Raw genomic sequence first — 17,747 nt, forward strand, 5'->3', positions numbered from 1 at the left:
TACTAAGAAAAGTAAATTAAATAAGAAATAAGTCTCCAAAGGTGGCTTGAATATTTTAGGTAAACATGAGTATTGTGGACATTATTGGATTCTTTTAGGTAAAATAATTGGCAAAGTGTGCCTTTGTAAATGGTGCAAACAGCACCCATTTATTTATAACTGTTTTGTTCCCCCACATTTTCATTATTCACATTCTCTACTCTCCCTCCTTCATCCTATCTCTCCTACCTACAAAGAGAAACAAAAGAAAAATAAGGTCAGGATAGTGGAGAAAGTACAGAATTTCAAAGGGAAGAAACAGTTTTTTCCTCTAGTGTAGAAATTTCCATGATTGTCTCATGACCACGTATTTTTTCAGTTCGTAAAGTTGCCAGAATCAGACCCTGGCATGGTGACTCATGCCTGTAATCCCAGCTGCTCAGCAGGCTGAGGTGGGAGAATTGCTTGAGCCTAGGAGCTCTAGGCTGCAGTGAGCTATGATTGTGCATGGGTGACACAGCAAGACCCTGTCTCTAAAAAAATAAAAATAAATTTAAAAAAATTTCCAGATCATTAGTATTTTCGGTTATTTATACCAGCAAGTCTCTGGAGTTAACTTATGGTTAAAAAATAAAACAACAAAACAGGAAAGCTCCAAATGTACTGAAAAATTACAATGTGGTAAAAAGGATAATTATATTTAAAGGAAAGTCACTGCTCAGTTTGAGTCGTGATGGGTATAGCTGCCAGCCAGATAGGATGTCAGTGTGAAATCATTATCTATTAAAAAATGAGTACTCTTGATACATAACTTCTCATCTGGTTGTGCTTGAAGTACTCTATTATCATTTAGTCATTTTTCCATTTAAGCAGTAGGATCAGAGACTAGACTAGCCTACCAGCCCTTTAAGCAAGGAGCCATTCAAAGTATAATTTTACTGAAAATGTGTGGTATTGCTTCTTTTGGTAAGGAAACATCCAGAATCTGTTAAAACTGTTTATCACTTTGGATGTTAAACCTACACATGTATTTATTGAGTGCTTAATATTTAAACTTGAGAATGATATTTAACAGTATAATTTTCAACAAGTTTACATACAGTAGGATCTTCTCCTAGTAATATGTTCGCAACAGTGTCTCTAGTTGTTCATTTGGAAAAAGGGCTCAGGGGAAATACAAATCCAAAATGCTTCCTAGTTTCTCTCCTTAGAGAATAGGCACCCTTATATCTATTCTGACTTCCTGGGATTTCTAATCCCTTTCCTCTTCCCTTTTTAAAATGTACCAATCCCACTTTCTTTCCAGCCCACCTTCTCTATGCCTATATCTTGACTACTGGATACAGCTCAGCAGAATCACACAGCTATATACAAACTGGTATTATTATGGATTTCTAGATTCCAGCCTCAGCTGTGTCTCCAGTGCTTCCTTATTACTCACTCGCCACAATGTTTACTTCACACTTCAAACTCACTCACTCAGTCGATCACCTTGCTGCTGGTTTTTTTATGAAATGAGAGTAAATTTCTTCAACCCATATTCCTTTCTCTTCCTTGCTTCGAGAGTAAAAACTAACTAAACCATTCCATTTTATTTCCTATCCCTACCTCCTTCCTATTTATTTCTAAATACACATCATTTAGCTTCTTGCCTACCACTCCGCTGAACCTACTCCCACTAAGGCCATCTTATTGATAACTGACTGGCTACTTTCCAATTTTTTTTTCTTGGTCTTCCTGCTATGGAGATCTTTGTCTCTTCTCTCTCGAGACTAATCTCTCTCAAGAACCTTACTATTTAAAGTGTGATCTGTGAAGCAGTAGCATTAGTATCACTTGGGAACTTGTTAGAAATACCGAGTCTCAGGTCCTGTCCTACACATTTTTAATTAGAATTTGCATTTTAACAAGATCCCCAGGTTATTTGTATGTGCATTAGTTTGAGAAGCAGTCCTGTAGAATATTAATTTTTATCCCTAGTGCTCCTGGACAAGTTCAAGTTTGTATCATGTTAGTTCCAAGGTCAGCAAGTTGGTACTATGTTCCCTGACTCCCTAGTGCAAACCTATGTGCACCCTTTCCATACTTCTGTAATAGTATGGTATTAGGTTATATATATATATTTTTCTTCTTTGTGTATCCTTATACTATAATTTTCTTGAAAGTAGTGATCATGTCCATTTACATTTGTATCTCCATGTTCAAACAGCATAGGTACCCAAATATTTTTGTAAATACATGAGTAAAAAATGAATACATTCTTCTTTGACAAATCACTTTCTCCTCTGGGTCTTGTAAGTAGCTTGCTTGTATTTTCAATTGGGATTTATTGATTTGCCTCTCCTTTGCCTAAACTAAGCTCTTTAGAGACTACATCTTATTTATCTTTATATCCTCAGAGGCGGCTAATATCGTAAGCATATAGTAACTGGTCATTAAAGCTTGTGGAATGAGTGGATAAATAAAAAATTGAATTCATTGTGTTCCATGAGAGGACTGGTTTTCACTCCCAACTGCACATTAGGCTCACGGAGGAGGCTTTGAAAAATACTAATTCCTAGGCCCTTCACCCAGAGATTGAGAATTGTTTGGTCTGAAGTAAAGTCTGGGAAGATCCTTTTTTAACTTTTAAACTCTTAATTTAAGTATAATATACAAACAGTGTGTCTATTAAGTATATTTCATGGTGCACATAAGTATACAGCTAGCTAAATTTTTACAAACTAAATATATCCATATACCCATCACCCAGATCAAGAAACAAAAAATTACCATTGCCCATAAATTCACCTCTTTCCCCATTCTAGTTACTTACCCCTCATCTCCTAATATTAACCACGTTTCTAACTTTTAAAATAATCTTATTTTTAATTGACAAATAGTAATTGTATATATTTATAGGTTACTATGTGATGTTTTGCTGTATGTATTCATTGTAGAAAGATTCGATCAGGCTAATTAACATATTTATCCACTTCAGCAACTTACTTTTTTTGTGTGTAGTGAAAACATTAGAAATGTATTCTTTTAGCAATTTTGAAATACATTAACTATGGTAAGCATGCATTACAAAGCTTTTTCCTTTTTTTGTTTTTGAGACGGAGCCTTGCTGTGTCACCCAGGCTGGAGCGTAGTGACGCAACCTCAGCTCACTGCAACCTCTGCCTCGCGGGTTCAAGCGATTCTCCTGCCTCAGCCTCCTGAGTAGCTGGGACTACAGGCGCCCACCACCACGCCCGGCTAATTTTTTGTATTTTTAGTAGGGACGGGGTTTCACCATGTTAGCCAGGATTGTCTCTGTCTCCTGACCTCGTGATCCGGCCGCCTCTGCCTCCCAAAGTGCTGGGATTATAGGCATGAGCTACCGTGCCAAGCCACGAAACTTATTCTAGTCTAAGCAAACTTTGAGAAATGTCTGTTTAGATCTTTTGCCTATTTTGTAGTTGGGTTATTTGTTTTACTGCTGTTGAATTGTTTAAGTTCCTTTTGCAAATGTTTTCTCCCAATCCATGGGTTGTCTCTTTATTCATTTCCTTTGCTGTGCAGAAGTTTTTTGGTTTGACGCAATCCTACTTGTCTATTTTTACTTTTGTTGACTGTGTTTTGGGAGTCCTATCCAAGAAATCATTGCTGAAATCAGTGTCAGCGAGCTATTCCCCGCCCCACCCCCCCCCTTTTTTTTCTAGTAGCTTTACAGTTTCAGGCCTTATCCTTAAGTCTTTTGTACATTTTGAGTTGAGTTTTGCATATAGTTTGAGATAAGGGTCCAATTTCATTCTTCTGCAGGTGAATATCCAGTTTTCCCAACATTTATTGAAGAGACTTTTCTTTATATATTGTGTGTTCTTGATGCCTTGTTGAAAATCAATTGACTGTAAATACCTGAGTTTATTTCTATACTCTCTCTTCTATTTCGTTGGTTGAGGTGTCTGTTTTTATGCAAATACCATGCTGTTTTGATTAAAATAGCTTTATAATACATTTTAAAATCAGAGAGCCTGATGCCTCCCACTTCGTTCTTTTTGGTCAAGACTGCTTAGGCTATTTGGGGTCTTTCCTGGTTCTATACTAATTTTAGGATTATTTTTTTCTATTTCTGTGAAAAATGACATTGTAATTGTGATAGAAATTGCCTGGAATCTGTAGATCACTCTGGGTAGTATGGACATTTTAATATTAATTCTTCTAATCCATGAATCCAGAATGGGATATCTTTCCATTTATTTGTGCCTTCTTCAATTTCTTTCAATGTTACATAGTTTTCAGAAGACAGATCTTTTAGCTTCTTGGTTAAATTTATTCCTCTAAGTATTTTTTTTAATGCTATTTCTAACATCTAAGGGCATACATTAATTTGGGGCACTATACTTTATCAAAACTCTCTAGATATTCTAATATGCATTCAGTGTTAAGAATTCTACTCCCAAACACATACCTCCATGATTATTTCTGAGGCGTAGAATAATGTAAAAGTGGACGATATTTTGTAAGGTTACCTCAGGTCTTTCACAGGACTTTTGCAGTTCAACAGGGTTAAAGACATTTATCTCAGCTGCACTTGGTTTTAATCTTAAGAAAGATAAAAGGGTCAAGAAAGTGAGAATCAAGTAATTTTAGAGAAAGAAAATAAGATGTTTGAGTGTTCCTAATGTTTTTTTAAAATGTGGCTGATAAGGAATAAAATCAGTATCTCTCAACCTTGTTGGTACATTTGAATCAACCCATTCCTGAACAAGCTGTTCATAAATTTTGGTATTCAGCCATAAGAAATTTTTAAAAACACTCCAGGTAAGTCTAATATACGGCCAAGGTTGATGAAAACTGTGGGGGTAGTTTGCAGCTTGTGTTTTGGAAAGTACTATTTTAAAGCTTATTGTAAGAAATCCTTTTTTGCCTGTAGGTGGAGCTCAGCTACTGCAAGTTGATCATGTAAACCAGATTGAGTTGTCTTCCCTGCTTGTTTTTAGCATCTGTATATTGATACATAATAAATGACTAAACAATAAAATCAGCTGTAATAAGTGGACCAGATAGTAAAAACTCAGTGGTTTGTTAGGACGATTACAGCATTATGGTAATGATATCTTTTATTATGCAATTTCTATCATCTATAATTTTATTGTATTTCTAAATTTTTATTGTGATTCTAAATTAATTATGTCAAATTGAAATATAATGAAAGAAATCTTAACATATACCTTAAAATCACAATCATTAAAAATTTCCTGATAATCTTTTAGGGTTAACTAGAAGGGCATCAGTCTTAGTGTTTGAACAGGTTCTAACTTTATCAGCCATGTTCTATTTATATGCCGTGTTTAGTTGACTGCAGCTCTTTTCCGTTTTTATGAGAAAATGATCTTGTTTGATAAAGTTAACTGAAATTTGTGTTTTGCTCAGGAGTTCTGTTAGGTTGACTGAATATAAGATATATTACTATAATGATGGCATTAGGAATTTAGATATGAATATTGAAGTCGAAATTAAAGATCTTATGAATTGATTAAACTCTAAATTATGGAGCATGGGATAATAGAGTCATGTTTTCATACCTTCTGAGGCCTGGATGAACATCTAAATTAGCTGTTAGTGTTTCAAATCTTCTTTTGTTGGGTTTGAAATATATGATTAGGATTTCTTATGGAACTTTGAATATTTTTTTCCCCAGGATTTCTAGACTTCAGAAACATTAATAAGCTTCTTCTCATACTTAGATAATTTTTGACTCTTACTATATTTTGTGTCTAGCTTCTCTTACTTTATTATTAGACTTAGGAAGTACAGAGTTATCCTTAGTAAATAAACATGGTTTGCTTTAGGAAATTTAAAAAGATAGTTCAATATTTAAATTTCAAAAATTTAAAGGATAGCGCACATTTTTAAATGATAGTACAAATTTAAAAAAACAGGTTAGTAAACATTGAAACCCACAGATATTATAACAACCCAATTCAAACCATTGAAATTATCATATCTAGGATGTGCCCCTCTTCATCTCACAGAACATTTATAAGCAAAGAGTGAAAGTAACCAGCTAGAACATTTCTGCTTCCTTTCATTCTCTTTTGTTCCAATGTTGTTGGACTGAAGCATACAGTAAAAGAGAGGAAGATAAATAGAAATCCAAGATGTATACACTGGGTAGTTGGTCTCTGAATAAAGAAAATTTGCAGTTGTTTTTTTGCTTTGGTATGGAGTAGTAGTAATCCAAATGTTGTATTTTCAGGAAATCTTTCTGTTTAACAGCAAATATTAAGCTTTGGACCAGTCCCAGATTTAATTAAATTTACATTCTAATTTTTACTAGAACTTGATTTTTATTTTTGTATATTTTTTGCTAACCAATCATTCTATTCTCAAATATATGTTATTCTTGTTCCCAGCCACTGTGTAAGAACTGATATGTGCCAGGAAGTGGTAGGCTCCAGGAACATGAAAATAAAGGAGACATGGTTTCTATCTGCAAATGTTCACAATATAGTGTAAGAATAAGAATTGTCATCAATTAATTACAATTCAGCTCTGCTAGATATGCATACAAAGTACTATGGATGTTAAGTAGGCAGTATATATTTCAGGAAAAGATCAAAATACCAGGTTTAAAAGGGTTGAACACAAAATTGCCATTTTTTCAAATCAAAAACAGTCAAATATCAGCGATTTCATATGTGTGACTCTGATGCTAATAAAGTAAGTCAGTTTTTGGAGCCACTATTTAAAAGAAATAACACTTTAACATTACATTCAATTCTTTAAATAATGTTGCATAATCTCTCAATGTAGACTAGGTGGTTTGTTTTAATTGCTTTTACCAATTATGGTTAAAATTTTGGAGTAGCATTAATTGTAATAGAAACCATACTATATTTGGCATTTCTGGCAAGCTTCTATTTTTCTTCTGTTTGGACATTGATAGCAAGAATTTTTGGATATTCTGGACTAAACCGTTTCTTGGGCCACTTGAAATAAAAATACCACTTTTAACGTGCCTGTTCAGTTCATTGAGAACCAGTTAATCCATATCCAAGGAATCACCTTCAAAATAAAAAGAAAAAATCCTTGAACTTCAGCTATATATATCAGAAATATGGCAACCCTACTGTTTTTACAATTAGATTTTGTATGGCAGACAGGAAGCAGTTAAATGCATATGTGGGGGAAGCTTGTCCTGTCAAAATAGAAAAGAGGTATTTGCATCTCTTTAGAATGTATTGATTTATATTACCCTTGAGAGTTACAATCCATTGATCTCACTGCATCAGTTTATAGGGAATGGAATTGTGCATTTGAAACATAGATTTGAGATTACGTGCAGAAAAACATTCTTTAAGTTATTCAGCATTCGTCTCTACCCCGGAACAAATATAGTCATGTTGAAAAATTGTGAAATATTCGCTACTTTCTGGCCTTCCTAGACCATATACTGTGAATTCCCTGTAAATTAAATTGGCAAGTATAGTTTGGGAAGATAAGGAAGAGAAGGACCACGGAATAAGTAAAGTTCTTCTTTGTTTTACACAAAGTCGAGAGTACACAAAGTTATGCAAGAGCCTGAGGGAAAATTATACTTAGCGATTTTATTTTTGCTATCTCTAGCTCTTCTTTTACTCCCCTTTTCCTCTAACCCAAGCTTGTCCAACCCGTGGCCCATGGATCACACGCAGCCCAGGACAGCTTTGAATGCAGCCCAACACAAATTTGCAAACTTCCTTAAAACATTATGAGTTTTTTTTGAGTTTTTTTTTTTTTTTTTAGGTCATCAGTTATTATTAGTGTTAGGGTATTTTATGTGTGCCCCAAGGCAACTCTTCTTCTTCCAATGTGGCCCAGGGAAGCCAAAAGATTGAACACCCCTGCAAAGGACTTTACTACCCTTTGGATACCACTTCGATTCTTCCTTTGAACTAGGTACTGCGCTAGGGCCCAAAATACTGAAATTAGTAAGCATCAGTCTCTTTTCAAGTTGCTTAGTTTCTAATAAGCAACTTGAAAACAATATCTAAGCTATACAAATAAATAAGGGTTGTGAAGGTTTCATAGGTGTTCTAGCTAGGAAATTGTTCTGTTATTCCAGAAATATTTATTATTATTCTACCTTGGGGCCAGACACTTTGCTAAATCAACTTATTTCCCTAATATAACTTCCACAGCAAAGGTATAAGATATACTTTGTTTTATGATCCTTCTTTTACAAATGTAAAAGCTGTACTTTAAGAGGTTAAGTGACTTGTGTTATGTCCCATGGCTAGAAAGCAGCGAAACCAGTACTTGAACCTGCAATGATATGACACCTCTACAGAGCCTAGAGAGGGGTTGGCCAGAGCCAAGTTTTGTGTGTCCAGCTAAAGAAAGACTGACACGAAATGTTTCTAGCAAAAATGTGACATTATTTCACATATATTATAATATAACTCTATGTAAGCGTAGGGGATGGATGAGAAGAAGACTGAAGCAGAAAGACGAATTGGTAGATTTCTACACTCATCCAGGGAGAAGTAATAAGGGCCTAACTAAGGTGTAGTATCTGTGGGGATGGATTTGAGAGATATTAAGGAGATAGATTTATTAAGACTTGGTAACAGATTGGATGTAGGAGACCTGAAGGTATATTTCAAATATACCAAGGATATATTCCAGATGACTCCTAGCTTTCTGGCTTGGAAGACTGGCTAAGAAGTAGTAGTGATAAGCATTGAGATAGGAACACTGGATGTTCCTAGTGCTGTCCTCAGATATTTTCACCCCTGTTGGACCTTTCTAATATACCTCAGTTTTGCTACACATAAACATATATCCTGAATTGTTTCTTATTCAATTGCTTTCTTTATTAGTCAGCAATATTGGGTTATGCACCCAAATCTCAGTGGCTCAAAACAGCTAATGTTTGTTTTCTTGCTCTGGCTACATCCCAGTGGGCAGCTGTGGATCTGCTCCACGTCATCTTCTAGGCCTGGGATGAAGGAACAGCTCCTCTCTGAAATGTGCTACTCTCATGGCAGAAGGAAAGGAGTGCTGAAGGAATCATATGCTGGCTCTAAAAGTGTCTGCTTAGAATTGGCATATGCTACTTTATTTCACTGGCCAAAGCAAGTGATATGGTTAAGCCTGATGTCAATAAGATGAAGTATAAACCTTTCATAGGGAGGAGCAATGAACTGTTGGAAAAGATAATGCAATCAACTGCAGTCTCTATGATTTAAACAGAAATTGCTGTCGACATCTGTGACTATGTAGTAAATTTAATCATCATATTCCTGGCAGCCCAGAGGAAGAACACAGCAAATATAATAAAAATTATATAATTACCATTACCTGAATTTTAAAAAGAACTATATATCAATTCCTAGTTAATTCAGACTTCTAGAAGTACAAAATTCTAAAGGAAATTTTATCTTTTCAGTCTTTACACCCAAGGGTGGAGAAGAATACAATGGATATCTTCCATAATTTCACAGATGAAAAACACTTCATATACATACAACATTAAATTGTAACTTTCTTATTAGGTATCTTAAGAATCCTTTGGTTATAAGGAATAGAAACCCACTCAAATTAGCTCAAGTAAAGGAATTTCTGTATGAAGGAATAGGGGAGTTGTACAGAATCCAGATGAAAAAATTGCATACAGTCTTCTCAAGAAAGCAAGTTGTCAGGAAGTTACAGTTTCTTCTTTTGCAGCTTTTCTGTTACACTTTTCTTTTATTCATTTGTTCCATTATCCTCTACATACCTGTTTTCTCCATAGAACTCTATTCTGCTACTTCTTGCACTTCAGTTCTTCAGAAGTAAATTGACTGGATTTCTGTGTCCAAAATCTGAATGTTTGGGAAAGAGAATCTTATTGGCATGGCCCAGGTCAGGTGTCCGCTCAATTATGCCATTGATAGAGGAAATAGAAAGCCATGAAGTATGCAGATGTGGCAAGGATGAGTAGCTCCTCCATCATCTATCCTTCCCTCTTACCAGAATGCCACTGTTTAACTGGAGTCATGGCTGCTTAGCTGAAACACATTCATCAGTCTCCTATGTTGCTAAGTATGGTCGTATGACCAAATTTTGGCTAAAATGAACAGAAGGTGAAACAGAAGTGTGTCAGACATTCAGGCAGTCTTTTTTAAAGGAAGGAAGAAAGAAGCTAGTCCTCTTTCATACCTACCTCTTCCTGTCAGCCTGGCACACAGATTTGATGACTTGAGCTAAGGACGGTAGAATAGAGAGGTAGAAGGAGCATGCATCCTTAAAGACTTTGTGGAACCATTGTTACAGTGTGAAATGCCTACCTCTGGACATTTCCTGTATGAGATAAAGTACCTTTCAGGTTGATTCAGTCACATTATTTGGAATTTCTCTTATGTGCTGTAGAACCCAAACTGATACAAGGCTGCTTTCTTTCAGACCTGTGAATAGGGCAGGTTCTCTAAGATGGGAATCCAGCAGGGAGGAAATGAATGGCTGCATCATTATTTCTAATAGTTTTTGTAGTTGATTTTCTTGTTTTTCCTGGAAGAGAGTCATACCACTTTGCAACACCCAGCATCTCTACCCCACTTCTCACTTTTGACTGATCACCTTGTATTTCATTAAGAAACAGAGGCCGGGCACGGTGGCTCAAGCCTGTAATCCCAGCACTTTGGGAGGCCGAGACGGGCGGATCGTGAGATCAGGAGATCAAGACCACCCTGGCTAACACGGTGGAACCCTGTCTCTACTAAAAATACAAAAATAAAAATAAAAAAATAAAAAAAATTAGCCGGGCGCCGTGGCGGGTGCCTGTAATCCCAGCTACTCGGGAGGCTGAGGCGGGAGAATGTTGTGAACCTGGGAGGCGGAGCTTGCAGTGAGCTGAGATCAGGCCACTGCACTCCAACCTGGGTGGCAGAGTGAGACTCTGTCTCAAAAAAAAAAAAAAAAAAAGAAAGAAACAGAAGCAGTGAGAGAGGACTTGTTCCTTTTCCCACCACCAAATCTACCCATCTGCATCTGAATCTGTTTTCTTCTGGCAAAGGTAACCCCTTCACTCTGTGTCCTGGTCCTCATATCCTTTTACTTTCTCACGTTTTGGCCGTGCTATTATCCACTTTACTCTTTTTGCTCACTTTGCACCAAGCATATTCTTCTCATACCAAGGTCGCTCCTCTTTCAGGCCTCTGCACTTCTAGTTACCTCAGCATGAAACTTTCGTCTCTGAGTTATTCTTAGTGGCCATTCATTCTTTTTGTTCAGTCCCTTGCTCAAATATCATCTTAACAGAGAGGCCTTTTCAGACTATACTATTTAAAACAATTGCCTCTATTCTACCAGGAGTACTTATTCAAGTGACCTAAAGACAAATTTATAAAATTTGCTTGGCTTTCATAAAATACATTATGTTAGGATCTACTCCCTCTAAAACAACAACAACAAAAACCTCAGTAGGTTTAGTATATAATTTAGAAATCATTTTTTTCTACAAAGTTCTACAACTTTTTAAGAACTAACCACCACTGTAGTGTTTATCAACATTAATCTTCTAAATGAGTGGATTTGTTTTATTTTGTTAGTTTTATTGAATCTTGGCCTTTACGTGTAATTATCTTATAACAGTAGACACAATATAAACCATTCAGTAATGACCTATTTTGAAGTCTCACAGAATTCATTATGATTATTTCCTAGCTTTTTGCTAGTTTTGATATGTTAGTGATATTTGATCTCTTCTCCCTCCTTACTCTTTATTATTTAGATATAGCTGTACCCTGAGTCTCAGTGGATTTATGTTGCATTTGTGTGTGCATTTATGTTGTGTGCATTTACGTTGATTTAATTATGTTTTTAAATGCACCTATGTGAGTGTTAAACCTTCAGTAGGATTTCCATTTTTATTTTGAAGCCCTTCAGTGCCTTGTTATATTTTTAAATGTAATTTCACATTTGATTTATTTTTTGTATACTCACATTTCTTTTACACATCCTTAATACATGTTAATGCTTTTTGTAATTCCTAATTTTATGTTATGAACTTAGCCTGCTTTTCATTTTAACATTTGTGGTGTTGATTTACCTACTTATTTACAGTTATCTTATTTTAAAAGTCTAAAAATTATATGATAATTGGTGGGTTTTTGTTCTTTCTGAAAAGTACTTTTCTTAAGGTCAAAGGCAGATGTTAATTGGCATATGAGTTCAAGTTGCTGAATCACTTCTTTTTAATCTGTATTTTCAGTTTGTTCTGGAAATTCATGAGATCAAAGGTATGTATGTACTCAATAGATAGGAAGTTAGATTTGTCCTTACTGTATATTTGATTTTCTTGATTCCATTGAAAAAAGAATGTTTTCTTAGCTTTGAAAGTTATATAATGACTTCCTGCCAATTTCTTCTTCCTTTTAGATAAGCATTTACTTTAGTTTTATTAGTCATTATAAATTAAAGAAAATTTCCGGATATGCTTTTTTGTTCACAATATTGACAGCAACTTGAAATATTTTAAAGACAGGCTTTGTTTAACGAAGTTAAAACCTTTGGCTTGGCTCCAAAGCATCCAGATAGATATTGTGTAGGCCTGGGACAAAGACTAGGGTGTTATGGGACCTTGTATTTTATATTCTGCTGCTGTTTGGAAAGAGTCAGTTTTGGGTGAAGTTTGTATGTACTTGTCTAGTCGTCTATAAAAAATGATATATGTAGCTGACCTGTGGAAATACATTTAGTGTGATAGAAGGTGAGGATATCTAATCCTGATGGTATTGGAGAATAGCCCAGAAATCAAAGACCAGGATAACATTGCAGAGTTATTCAACAGCCTTATTGTTTGGCTTTATGCTCTTTCTCAGGTAGGATTTCTTAGTATTTTAGTGCAGTTTTAAAAATTACGTTTTGTTCCTTTTATTGTTTTAGCCTGTGCTGTGTAGTATGAAAATAATTATGGAACAAAATGTGCTCACCTTTTAGTAGCTATTTAAAGATCTTTGTTCCTAGGTTTTGTGGTCAATTAATTAGTAATAAAGATACACATGTTGCTTAGCTTTTTCCTATATGTTGGGAGCATAGGTGAATAAGGGCAAATAAAGTTAAAAAGCAAGTTGGGATCTAGATTATTTTGTCTTTTTAATGCTAGGTTCAGATGTTTGCAGAAGACAATGGTCACTTGACTTTAAGGAGACAAAGTGAGAGGGTTCCTTTTGTTAGCCAAACTAGCTTTATTTCTAAGTTGTGTCAGTGAACTGTAATAATTTTCAGTGGGAAAAAGGGACATCATACTGGACTTAATAATACCTGGGTGATGAAGTAATATGTACAAGAAACCCCTCTGACACATATTTACCTATGTAAGAAACCTTTTCGTATACCCCCGAACCTAAAATAAAGTTGAAAAAGGGGTGGCTGATATGGTTTGGCTATGTCCCCACCCAAATCTCCTCTTGAATTGTAGCTCCCATAATTCCCACATGTTGTAGGAGGGACCTAGTGGGAGGTAATTAATCATGAGGCTGGGTCTTTTCTCACGCTGTTCTCATGATAGTAAGCTTCACAAGATCTGATGGATTTTTTTTCTTCTCTTGTTTTTGTTGTTTTGTTTTTTTTTTTTTTGAGACAGAGTCTCGCTCTGTCGCCCAGGCTGGAGTGCAATGGCGAAATCTCAGCTCACTGCAAGCTCCGCCTCCTGGGTTCACTCCATTCTCCTGCCTCAGTCTCCTGAGTAGCTGGGACTACAGGCACTCACCACGCCCAGCTAACTTTTTGTGTTTTTAGTAGAGACAGGGTTTCACCGTGTTAGCCAGGATGGTCTCGATCTCCTGATTTCGTGATTTGCCCACCTCAGCCTCCCAAAGTGCTGGGATTACAGGCGTGAGCCACCATACCCAGCCTCTGATGGTTTTATAAAGGGGAGTTCCCCTGCACATGCTCTCTTTGCCTGTCACCATGTAAGATGTGACTTTGCTCTCCCTTTGTCTTCTGCCATGATTGTGAGGCCTCCCCAGCCATGTGGAACTGTGAGTCAGTTAAACCTCTTTCCTTTACCCAGTCTTGGTTATATCTTTATTAGCAGCATGAGAATGGACTAATACAGGGACAAAACACCTATTATAGTACTTAAGCATGGCCTGCAACACAAATTGACAACTTAGGACTCTTGCCTTTCGAAAGGAATTACAACCTAAGGATGGTTAAATTGCAGCATCACTGCTTTCAGTCTTTGGTATTATGGTCATAGTATGAGAGGATGTTTGAATTACCTTAATTCATGTAGTTTAAGGTCATTCAGAGCTTTTTGCTATTCATACATATAAAAACCCCTAGTAAATACTTTTCATAAAATTGATAAATAGTGTTATTCCAACAAAGAAACGTATGAGAAATTTCTCAGTTTATTTTTTCAAAAGTTTTAACTAATATTTTAACAGTGTTTGAAAGCTGATGCTGTGTATTTATTTGAACTGTTCTTTTTTTTCAATACTGTAACTGCTCAAGATTACTTTAGATGAGCACCTGGCACCTAAACCAGATATACACAAAATGGAAACAAACAAAACCTTACAAAAAGCTGTAAATCTGACATGGAAATATACTATACCAAAGGGCACACTTCATCTGGGCTCTTTAAGGTGAAACAGCTCCCAATTTCCAGCCAGAGCAGTGACCTGGCCTTAGTATATTGTGTCATTGTACAACAGTCTTTATCTGCTTCACATCACTCAAGTTCTATTTAACTTTTTGTTGTTGTTGTTATATTTTCATTCTAATTTTTAGAACAAAAATAAATCCTTTTACAGAGTATGATACCTTGAACTAGAAGAGCCACTTAAGTATATGTTAACCAAAATCTAGAGTATGATATACCTATTAAATCTTACAGAAGGAAAAAAAAAAGATGATTGAAAGAGAGAGAGATAGATCAGTGGGACAGTATACAGAGTCCACAAGCAGACCTACATAAATACAGTCATCTGATTTTTTTTGACAAAAGTACAAAGATAATTTGATTGAAAAATGATAGTCCTTTCAACAAATGGTACTGGAATCATTGGAGGTCTATGTGCAAATAAATAAATCTTAATACATACCTTACACTTTATATAAAAATTTACTCAAAATGGATCATAGACCAAAACGTAAAACTATTACACTTCTAGAAGAAAAAGTAAGAGAAAATCTGTATGAACTTGGGTTTGACAGTGAGTTTTTTAAACACAAAAGTATTATCTGTGAACAAAAATGACGAAGTAGACTTTATCAAAAAAAAAAAAAAAAAACAAACCTTTGGCTCTGTAATAGATGCTTTTAAGGAGATTAAAAAACAAGCCACAGACTGGGAAAACAATATTTGCAAACCATGTATCTGATAAAAGACTTGTATCTAGAATATATAAAGAACTCTTAAGATTCAACAATAAGAAAACAAAGCAATTTTTTTTTTTTTTTTTTTTGAGACAATCTCGCTCTGTCATCAGGCTGGAGTACAGTGGAGCAATCTTGACTCACTGCAACCTCCAACTCCCTGGTTCAAGTGATTCTCCTACCTCAGCCTCCCGAGTAGCTGGGATTACAGGCACGTGCCACCATGCCCAGCTAATTTTTGTACTTTTAGTAGAGACAGGGTTTCACCATGTTGGCCAGGATGGTCTCAATCTCCTAACCTCATGATCCACCTGCCTCGGCCTCCCAAAGTGCTGGGATTACAGGCGTGAGCCACCATACTCGGCCAACAAAGCAATTTTTTAAATGCTCACAAGATCTTAACAGATATTTCCCCAAAGATAATAGATGAGGCAAATAAATGTGAAAAGTATGTTAATATCCTTGCTGAGATAGATTATTAAGCAAAAAAGGATTTAACATTTTCTGTGTATTGTTACTTCACACTTCAGCATGTAGTGAATAAGGAACTAGAAGAAAAGAAAGTTTAAAGCATATTTGTTTTTAAAACTTACCTGTTTTAATCTTCTACTGCAGGGAACATAGAGCTTACATTCTAATTCTGACCCTTAGTTTTTTGTTTTGCAGAAAATCCAGAAGCTGCTCACTTTACCATAGGATCAGAGTGGTATTGCAAAAAGAGTAGGGAGAGAATGGTGAAGTTAGAGAGCTTTTCCACCTTTCCCTAATTGTCTTTTTAAAAGTTTAACTTATTCAGGATTACTCTCCCAGAACTCAACAATCTAGGATTTAAACGCAGATATCCTTGACTTAACTGCCATATTATACCTCCCTTGAGATGAGGGTTAAGGAATGGGATATTAGAATGGATTACCAAGGATACAGAAATTAAGTGCAAGGGGATAGGTGAGAGTTTGATATCCTGATATATGCAGGAACTTTTGTACACGTGGTTGCCTGTCTGCAGGAATTGGTAGAAAGTGTTAGAGAAATAGACTGGGGCCAGGTCATGACGGGCCTTATATGGTATATTTGGAAACTGGGCTCTGTCCTTTAGATGGTAGAAAACAATACAAAGATTTAAAATTGGAAAGTGACATGTTTAGGGTTTGTTTTTGAGAGATCACCATTGTATAATAATAATATGGAAAATTAACTGGGAGGAGCCAAGGTTAGAGATTGAGGAGACAGACATGACATGATGAAAACCTTAAGGCAGTGTTCTGTTTGATAGGTAATTTACATCCATCAAATAGTTTTTCAGACATCTGCAACATCTGCAACATCCAAGTGGCAGATAGAAAGATAAAGATACTACCCTTCCCCACCAAAAAAGCTCTGAGCTGAGTCAGATAGCTGTCTGTATACAATGAAATCTATATAAAACACAAGGTTAGAGAAAGTACAGTAGCTTCATGGAACACGGAGAGATTAATTTTGAATTTATGGATTAGGAAGTCTGCATGTATGCAAGTAGCATTAATTTTAGGCCTTGAAGAAGGGGCAGAGTTTGAATAAGAGGAAATGGGTGGGGAAGGGAATTTCCAGAAGAGGAAACTGAGAAAAGTACAGGGTGTATTTGAGGAATAATCTATTGGGACCAGAGGAGAGAATATAGTTGGAAATAAAGCTGGAAAAGATAGGTTGGAACCACATAATGATTTACCTTCCTGGATAATAAACTGTAAATATAACTCATTTTGCTTTGTGTGTTAATTCAAGTGTACAGATAAACATATTAATAGATTAATTTTTTTAACACTAGAGTAAATCAATTTGAAGGATTCAAGGCTGGATTAATATTGAGTTTCTGCATTTTTGGAAAAGAGTAATATGAGTAGGAAGGTTTGGTAAGATTACTATATTAGATTATTATTTCACCTTTTGTAATTTGAAAATGAATATCAAATCACTACAGTAAGTGAGGTAGTGATTTAGTGAGAAGAATGAATTTACATAGGACCATGATGAAAACAAATTTTATTTCTAGCACTAGTCTACAATTTATTTGAATAACAAATGTTACTCAAATTTAATGACAACTGTGATCTATGAAGATTTAGGTTCTGATGCCAACATTGTTTGCTAGAAATGAGATCTGAGTAAATCACCTTTTCCGAATCTCCTGCTTCCTCATCAGCAATGCAATCCATACCTGCTCTTCCTATTTCAGTAGTGTTTTGATAAAGTCAGATGAAATATGTACATGAGACTACTTTTAAAACATGATGCCATTGATGGCCTATAATTATAAAGTTTAAAGTACCATTGATACCACACAGTCCACTTCTGTTATTTAACAACCATAGAGCAGCTCACTGTTTGATACTCTCTTCCAACCATGGCATATTTCAAAGTAAAATTAAAAATTAATTTGTCAGGTAATTGACAGCAGTTATTAAGCCTATATG

General features: G+C 35.6%; 1 protein-coding gene across 6 annotated transcripts in view; it reads left to right on the top strand.

The window, feature by feature from the left end:
* Positions 1 to 17,747, top strand: part of CWC27 (CWC27 spliceosome associated cyclophilin) — a 258,775-nt gene that overhangs the window by 38,079 nt on the left and 202,949 nt on the right. The window contains exon 11 of one of the 6 annotated variants that reach the window (XM_010368270.2): positions 1,286 to 2,247. The exons of the other annotated variants lie outside the window; for them this stretch is intronic. Within the exon in view, the coding sequence (XP_010366572.1) occupies positions 1,286 to 1,559 (274 nt within the window). The 3' untranslated portion in view covers positions 1,560 to 2,247. Of the gene's footprint in view, positions 1 to 1,285; positions 2,248 to 17,747 lie in introns of those variants that run through there. 6 annotated transcript variants of the gene reach the window in all.

Source organism: Rhinopithecus roxellana, chromosome 3 (assembly GCF_007565055.1).
Source record: "Rhinopithecus roxellana isolate Shanxi Qingling chromosome 3, ASM756505v1, whole genome shotgun sequence".
NCBI classification, from domain to species: domain Eukaryota; kingdom Metazoa; phylum Chordata; class Mammalia; order Primates; family Cercopithecidae; genus Rhinopithecus; species Rhinopithecus roxellana.